General features: G+C 37.7%; 1 protein-coding gene across 1 annotated transcript; it reads left to right on the top strand.

The window, feature by feature from the left end:
* The first annotated feature begins 773 nt into the window (after positions 1–773).
* On the top strand, positions 774–1,361 carry LOC141617719 (uncharacterized). The gene has a single exon (XM_074434884.1). It carries the CDS (start codon positions 774–776, stop codon positions 1,359–1,361), a length of 588 nt encoding a protein of 195 aa, XP_074290985.1.
* The last annotated feature ends 7,985 nt before the right edge of the window (positions 1,362–9,346 follow it).

Genomic DNA, 9,346 nt, shown 5'->3' with positions numbered 1-9,346 from the left:
AATGATGTCTAAGGCTCGTTATTTATAGTAGAAGAAATGACCTAAGGTGGGTACCTTAGATAATTATAATTCATTAATAAATTATCTTAGATTGATTGTAAGTCTTAGGTGTTGCTTAACCACACAAAAAATCAGATTACTTTAACTTTTCTTGGATTTTAAGTTCTAACACACTCAACATGACAACTTACCACAAATGGTAAAAAGCATTTGTACTTGAGTACTTCAACTTTCCATTTATGTAAGAGTAAGATGCACAATTAAAGAGGAGTTGAATTATTCAATTTGAGCTCTTTCATTTCTGAAATTATTTCAAAACTTTGTTTTTCAAATTTCAAACCTTTTAGGATATTGCTTTTGAAAGGAATTGAACACTTATGAATTTTCCAAATTTTTTCCAAACGTTAGTACCAGAAACCGTGCTGCAACAGTCACAAGAACTGTTGCATGGTTTTGCAATCACTTATGCTGAAAAGAGAATATGTTTAACTAACTCGTTTACAACATTCATTCTAGGCAATGAGCTTTCTTAACTTGTCTTTCATCTTGATCATCTTTGGGCTTCTTTGAACAATCATTGGATGCTTCAATTTGTTAAACAATTTAACTAAGAGGCAAACAATTAAATGACAATGAAACTTGGCATCATCAACCAAGTGTGTTCTAACGAATTCCCCCTTTGATGATGGCAAGTTTTAAATATGTGTTAAGTTCCCCCTGAGCCCATGGTGAGTCAGTATTTGAACCACTAAAAGACATCAAACATTACAGAAATGTCTCTGCTGTTGGAGAGCTGGGCTGGTGGTCCTAAATTCAGTCTTGGCTTAGCTTATGGTTACTTGAGAAATGTCTCTGCTGTTGGAGATTGGACCAGGTCGCTTATGCATAACAGAATTATGCCTACTCATAGGATAATTTGTTCTTTTGCTGTTCAGCAACATCTAGCCACAATTGATAAACTTCAAACTAGGGGCATTCCGTTGGCTAATAGATGCTCCCTTTGTCAGAATGGGCTTGAGAGTCACGACCATCTTTTTTTCAACTGTGACTATTCTGCTGCTGTTTGGGATAGGCTGCTTCAATGGATAGGTTATCCTAATTTGGGTTATAATCTGATTACCATCTTGGAAAATTCTGGAGCAACTGGGAAGCATTGTAGATGGGAGCATGCTTGGTTTCAGGTTACTGTTGCTGCTGCAGTTTACCAGCTTTGGGGAGAACACAATGCTAGAATTTTCTCTAATCGGCATTCTAGTATTGATGCTTGTGTCCATCAAGTTAAATATTTGGTTTGTGTCTGGATGTTTATGTGGAAAACACATAAATCTTATATGTGTATTGTTGATAGACTAAGTACCTAGTGAGTTACTAGTTTAGTGGATAGTTTTTGCAAAATTCCTTGTAATTTCATTTACCATTAAATGAAATGATACCTTTTTTGCAAAAAAAAAAAAAAATATGATCAAGGTGAATAAGGTTCAACATGATTTTACTAAGTAGAACATCTAACCATGATAGCTATGACATTTCCACGGTGAACATTAGCCTAAGAGTCATTGGTCAACACATAAACACATAATTAACTACTTCCCCCTCTTGACATCATCAAGAGAAGGACAAAACATGTTTAAGTAGTACATAATGAACCCACAACAAAAGTTCGAAAACAAAGCTAAGAATACTTTACGGTTTGCATAAGATTTAAAAACAAAGAGGCAAAAGGGTAGGAAGGCAATTTTAGGCACGGATGCCTCATTCATCATCAGGAGCACCATCACAAAGAGCTTACACACGCTCAATAAGATATTCATTAATGGTCTTGAGCTCAACAACTTCCTCCCTAAGAGCGTCATTGCCAACGACCAATTTAGACACCATGGTCAAAAGCTTATCCAACTTAGCATGTACTGCACTCATTTCAACAGTTGAGCCAACTGTTGCACCAGACTTACCCTTTCCCGAAAACTTGCAAATCAACTTCCCATTGCTAATAGCCAAAGTTATTTGAGAAAGTAAACCCATGGTCATTTTATCACTCAACTTATCAATACCGGGGCTACCTTTCATGACTAGCTTCCTCTTCATGAAGATAAGGGACAACCATATACCATAGGGAATCACGGTTTTCTTGTCAAATTTTCCCTTTTGAAGGTCGGGGACTATGTCATTTATACGTTGAAGAATGAGTTGAGGAAGGTTGATTGGGCTGCGCTTAAGAATATGGTGGAGAAGAAGCATCTCAAGAAGAGAGCCTGTTCCCTTACTATTGTTTCTTGGTAATATGACTCGGTGAACAAGGTTAAAGGTGAAATAGTGGGGGGCACGAAGTTCATGAGCATAAATGCTGGTTGGTCCATTGTCATTATCGGGTTGAAGGGTTCTCACAACCTCACTAACCATAGCTTCATCCATATCACCCCAAGTACTCTTAGGAAAGGAGGTAAGGCCCACGGCTTCAACCTCAAGGTAAGAGGCTAGTTGGTCAATGGTCAAGACAAAGGGTTTTTGGTTTATGAATGCCGAGAGAGTTCCTGATGTAACATCAACCTTGAAAGTTGCATAGAACTGAATTACCTCCGACATATACACCGGAGAGTATTTCTCCAGGAGATCAAACTATCCTTGACCAAAAACAACAGCTTTGAAGAATGCAAAAGCCGGAGAAGCATCATACCATGATTTTTTGTATCGTCTTCCACTATGGAAGCAACATGTGAGCATTCCATGGCATAGCTTGAGAGTATCATCCGGGAGATTGATGGAGTTGAGATGAGCATTGACATCGTTTTTGAAGGCATCATCATGAATTGTTACCATCAACTCCGTGCAAGTATTGAGAGGAATTTTATCCTCAATAATATCCTCAATATCCGGTTCCTCTATCATTTTCGTCTTCCTTAGGTACCACGGCTTTTCGGCTACCTTGGGATTCGTGCCCTCTTTCTTTTGGTAATTGGTTTGGTTTTTGTTTTGGTTTTGTTTTAGGTTTTGGCAGGAATTTCAATGATACGTTCATCATCATCATCACCAAATAACTCAGTGATTTTTCTCTTGGATGTGGTTTTGGAAGTTTCGGTGGAGAGAGGGTCAAGATTATCATCAAACACCTTGTCTTCAATGTTGGGTTCACCAGTCGTTTATTATTGGGGATGAACTCTTCTTCATGCATGACTTCCTTTTCTGGATTTTTAACCGGAGGACCGATTTTTTCAGCATCATCATCTTTCTAACCTACGGTTTCTCTTTCTTTTGCAACATTCCCATCTCCCTTTTCTTTTTCCTCATCTTTTTCACTCGATTTTTCTTTCTCATTCACACCATTTGATGTGACTCTTAATTACGTACATTTAGTCCCCTAATTGCACCTATTTTGCATAATAATATAGCATTTCATGGCCATTTTATCCGTCAATTCCTTCCTATTTTGCTTTCCTAGTGCATTTTATATGTCTTATAGGAAAGGAGATAATGAGGCGGAATTCCTGTCTCCCGTGCATATTTGGAAGCTTGTTGATGATCTTAGATGGACTAGTATGAAGAGGAGGCAAGAATTATGACCAAGGATGTAGGAATAAAGAGTATATAGAAGGATCATAGGCTAAAAAGCAAGGATGACGAGAAGGAAGCCATTACATGAAGAAATTGCTCGGATCCAAACCAAGAGTTGCCCCTTTAGCTCTAAAATTATGCTAGATGAAACGACGTCGAAAAATCAAGTGGTCTAGGCTTTTGAATCACTCCAATAGGAGTCCGGATGAGGAAATGACGCCCATTTTACAATCCGAGCATTGATAGACGAGCTGTCCGCCAATCCGCGCGTCCCGAGACTCAAGACGAGCATCCCTAGACCCAAGACGAGCGTCTCCCCTGCAAGACGAGTGAATTGTTAAACATTAAAAAAGAGAAGCACTCTGCCCAGTGATCCAAGCGTCTTGCTCCCAAGACGGGCGTCTCAGAACCCCATGATCCGAGCGTCTTGCTCCCAAGACGGGCGTCTCAGAACGCTATGATCTGGGCGTCCCGATGCCAATCCGAGCGGATTCCTTCACAGACTGGCCGTGCTCCAAGCTGATCCGAGTGGATCGTGGCAGGACTAGCTACGTGATATGCGCATTTCCTTCGGGACTTGCATTTCCCTACTCAACACTTAGCAATGCTATTTACTAATCTACCCTTGCTTAACCTAATGATGTACTACTATATATACTCCATTTGTAATAATCAAGAGAACCAAGTTGCCTTAGAATAAATCAAGTTCCCTTAGATTAAATCAATCTCTCTTAGATTAGATTAAGAGTAGATTAGAATAGATTATCCTTTAATCATTCCACAAAATTACACATTAATCTTTCCTTAATCATTGTTCAAGTTTATTATTATTGGGTAATTGAAGATTATTGGGTTATTATTGGAGAATTGACAACTCTTCATCAATCAATCAAGTTTTCTTCTATTATTCTTTGCTTTATTATTTGGATCATCTTAAGTTTGGTATAATCTCTTTACTCTTTACTTTTTATTGTTTATTTCCTCTTCCTCTTATCATGTTTATACTTGTTGTGATGATTGACACCATTAATGACATGTTTTCCATGATATTGAGTGAGTAGTCCTCCTAGCTAGGATTAATGGGGAATTAAGGGAAGCAAACATGGGGATTGATTCATGCTTAATCTAATATGTTTTCATAATTAAATTGCTTACTTGTTGTGATTTCAACTTATGCACATGTTATGTTTGATGAAATGCGAGCCTATGAATCTTTGCATTTTTTTACCCATCTCCCATCTCTTCAATGAGGCTTGTAAGCATATAAACCAACTCGAGCCTCATTATACCATGCATATAGTTGGATAGGAAGGATTAAGTCGACTTGTAGGTGTTGTACAATCTAATCGATTCGGCTCCGGGACCCAAACCTTCTTAGGGATTGTAAGCTTATACCCCAACTCGATCCCATCACAACAATAAGTGCTTGCTATCTAATTGAGAACGTGTTTGTATGATCTACTCCCATGACCCCCCTATGAACCCATGATATCCTAGAACTTTTAGTCATTTGTTTACATCCTTCCTTATATTGCTTGTTTTACTTTATTGCTTGCATTATTCTAGAGCACAACTACAAAACCCAAAATCAATTGTGACACTAGCACAAATTGAGATAGATAGACTTAGAACCCAAAGCACACCGTCCCATGGATCGACCTCGACTTAACCACTAACTAGTTGTTTGTTGAGAAATATAAATGTGTTTGATGGAGTGAACAACGACTCGCTATCACCATCAAAATGACGCCGTTGCCGGAGACGGTGTTTTGTAATTAAGTTCTTGTTTGTTTGTCTATTTTAATTTTGCTTTAACCTTGAGGAACTTGTTCCTCAATGTTCCTTCTTACCATTTTTGTGTAGTTTCCTTGGTTGTAGTTGTTTGCTTATCTTAGCTATGATGCCTCAAGACTTGACATATGGAGTATGTGGTGGATCTTTTGAGTATGACTATGGGTATGAGGAGTCTGAGGAGTAAGTCAACACAAACCTACCTTACAACTCATACAATGAAAATCCTAACTACTACCCCAATTATCCCCACCAAAATCACCACACCCAATATCAACAACAACCATCCACCTAAAACTCACTTTACAACCAATTCCAAATGCCACAATATGAGCACTTTCACACCCATCCACAACAAAAAGATGAGCCCAACTTTTACATTCAAGATATGGTTCTCCAAATGATGGGAGACCAACAAAATTTCTTCACACAACTACTAGAGTAGAGCAAAAATAGGGACAATGTTCTTCAAAGCATCGCTACCCATGGCGAGGAGTTGGCAATTCAAATTGCCCAAATGAAAGAAGCCCAAGTAACTACTCCTCACCATTCCTTAGACATTGATCATGAATGCGAGTTTGAAGGATTTACCTTTGATGATAAGTGAGAAGAGTCAATCTCCTTGAGCTCTTGTGAGTATGAAAGTGTGGTATTTGATGAAGAAGACACGAGGTTGAGTAAGCCAAATAATATTAGCCTTTGTGAGTATGAGAGTGTGTCCTTTGATGTGAACATTAAGATGGTGGAGGAAGATTTATTGAAGAAAAATGAAGTCCCTACTTATGATTCTTATAAAGATAGCCATGATGATAAGACCGTGAAAGAAGCTTATGAGGAACATGTGTCTTGCAAGGATTTTTGGGATAAGGGAGAAGAATGGACTTGTGAGACCACCTTACTTGAGGAGCCCATCCTTGAGAAGTTTGAGGTATGCTTCCATAAAGAAGATGAATTCCTCTCTCCTATTGACCATAAAGACATTTTCGCACCCACCATGGAACCTATGATCGTCGGAGATGATATGGTGGACCTTCTCCAAAAGGTCAAAACATCATATAAAGGGTACTTGGTGGAAAAGCTCAAGAACAAACTTGCGAATGAACTTACTTGTGGAGATTTGGCACCCACAATTTCAACTCCAAAGGTACCCCGTCATCAATGCCATGAGAATTCTCCTTCTACCCTTGAAGGATTGATAAATCCAAATACTATCATCATCACCAAAATTGAAGGAGAAGGTGGTGAGTGGAAGTCTCCGAACAAATATGAACCATACTTCATACCTTATGTTGACAAGAATCATGGGCATGCCGGTTTGAAGCATTGCAAAGACTCAAGTGCCAAGGGCAAGGTGAATGAGAGAGTAAGTGTCAAGCTCCCTTGGCCAAGCTTCATATTGAATTGGAACAAACCGTATTCATGCTTGTTTGAAGATTGTGCTCAAGCCTTTGACCGGTTATTGAGAGAATTGAGCAACATGGACAACATCAATAACCATGACAACAAGGAATGAGTTTGGTGGAGTCCTCCCTCAAACCACCATTTGTAAGATATCATTTTCTTTGACTTTGCATTACATTTAGACTTGCATTTAGTTATATACATATACATTTAGCTTGCATTTGTATTATATTTCATATTGCATTTACATTAGTTAGTTCATATAGTATAGTTGCATTGTAATATATCTCAAATTATTAGATTAGTTTGCATTGTAATATATCTCACATGATTCATGTAGATAGTTGCATATAGGCTAGAATTCATGCATAGTCACTAATGACCAAACCTATTCATTTCTACACTAGAAAAAGTGCTTAAATTGGTTTGGGAAGGTTTGATCATATGTGACCATAGCTCAATAGAAAACATGCATCATCTAGAGAATGCATTCATATCATTGCATTTTTTCCATAAAATCAAAAAACCAAATTCTGTATTTCTTTTTCATTCCTACTCTACATGTACATTGAGGACAATGTCCAAAATAAAGTGGGGGATGGGAATTTATATTCCAAAATACATAAAAATTGAAAAATTTCGAAAAAACAAAAATATGTTCTTTAATTTCATAAAAACAAAATCCATAAAAATTTGAAAATTTAAAAATTCCAAAAACATGTTCATTTCCTTTGTAGTATAGTATTGTATACTATGTATATACTTGTGTTTGTTTGTCCTCCTATCACATTGATCGACTATGCCACATCCGAGGCATGAGGAATATGAAGACCGCATAGTATGATCTTTCCAATCTCCTTTTTCCTCTCTATATTAATGACTATGTGGCTTTATTTTGATTGATGCGGTATACACCAATGTGATTCTAGGTGTTGCATGTAGTTTATATGACATACTAGTTGATAGAAGTATTTGCATTAGGTTGTATATATGTTAGTTGCATCATGGCATGTAGTTTGCATGGTTAGAAAATTTTGTGAAAATGCCTATTTGGGAATCTTGACAAGTGTACATAAGGCCCTTGTAGATAACTTTTCTCCTTGAGACTTTGTTTGCTAGAATACCCTAAAGACACCTTAGGATGTGTCATACTAGTATCTTTTGACCCATGGACTAAGGCCTTGTAACACCCCCGTTTACTTAGGAGCCTCTAGCTAGACATTCCCAAGTAAATAGAACTGTTACCATCTCGGTTTTCCGAGGTAGTGAATAACAAAGTCCAACTCACCAAAGTACTTTACATTAAAAACTTAATGCTTACATGTTTATTACAACTTAACTAACTAAAACTTAATATAAAAACATTTACAATTCGGAGCGAAAATAAATAAAGTGATTAACTAATCCAAGTGATCTAGACAACAACTATGGTCCAAGTCAAGCTCACGTCCCAAATGCTCCCAAGTCAGCTAATCTTTAGTACCTGTCAAATCTCCTCCCCATAAAACGGTTTACCGCAGGTGTTCACGAATACACAGTCAACCGCGAGGTTGAGTAGGAATAAACTAAACAACAATAATAATCCAACCAAAATAGACATCGTTCGTATCCTCATCACTTCATCCGTACAACTCACTTACGTCACTGGCAGTAGCACAAACCCCTTAACACCGTGCTATGCTCAACTCAACTGGCAGTGATATTTTCATACCATGCTCAACTGGCAGTAGTACCCTCCGTACTATGCACAACTGGCAGTAGTAATCACTTACTATGCACAACTATCACTGGCAGTAGTAATTACTTACTATGCACATCTGGCAGTAACGATTGCTCGTTATGCACAACTGGCAGTAACACCCTCCGTGTTATGCTCAACTGAATAATCAACTCTCCAACAATCAAATATAACCAACAACCAAAACTCTATAATAATCCCGTAATACAGCTCCGTCAACAGCTACACATATACTCCGTCTCCAATCATAAATCACAATATTAACGTTAATCTCATCGACCATCACAATTAAATATCCATTCACTGAACAATAAAACCCGAGTTGAGTAGGAAATTCCTACCTGGCAGTAAATCCCATAAAAGTAATACGAGTAAATAGAAATCCAATTAATACAGCTTCTCACAACTCTGTCACCTAGACAAGTAATTATTATAATTACTAATTATATACTTTATTCGAGTAATTTCATTAATTATAAATTAATTAATTAATTACGTTAATTATAATCTCGTATAATATAATTCAAAACCCGTTTCAAGCTACACAAACTAAATCTATGTTCAACCCGCGTTAAATAATTAAAATAATTATAAAACAATTATACGATTAATCTGTAGTTATTATACTTAAATCCCGACTCTTCAAAACTCGTGTCAACCCCCAAATAAACCTGAGTAATCCACTCCAACGATATAATAATGTGTATGGTCACGTGTAAAAACAATTCTATACAACAACACACCACGCATCCCTCATCACCCTATGACAACGCACGACACCACCCCTGCAACCACCTGACCCCATGGCAACCACCAGCCCTGGCACCACCGTGTACCAACCTCACCAACACGCCCTAACTACAACCA

Source organism: Silene latifolia, chromosome X (genome assembly GCF_048544455.1).
Source record: "Silene latifolia isolate original U9 population chromosome X, ASM4854445v1, whole genome shotgun sequence".
In the NCBI taxonomy this organism is placed as follows: Eukaryota; Viridiplantae; Streptophyta; class Magnoliopsida; order Caryophyllales; family Caryophyllaceae; genus Silene; species Silene latifolia.
Note: the sequence above shows the minus strand (reverse complement) of the source record. Positions and strands in the feature narration are given on the sequence as shown.

Bases quoted from the DNA above. Each gene is read 5' to 3' on its own strand.
- LOC141617719 (XM_074434884.1), top strand. From the start codon at position 774: ATGTCTCTGCTGTTGGAGAGCTGGGCTGGTGGTCCTAAATTCAGTCTT.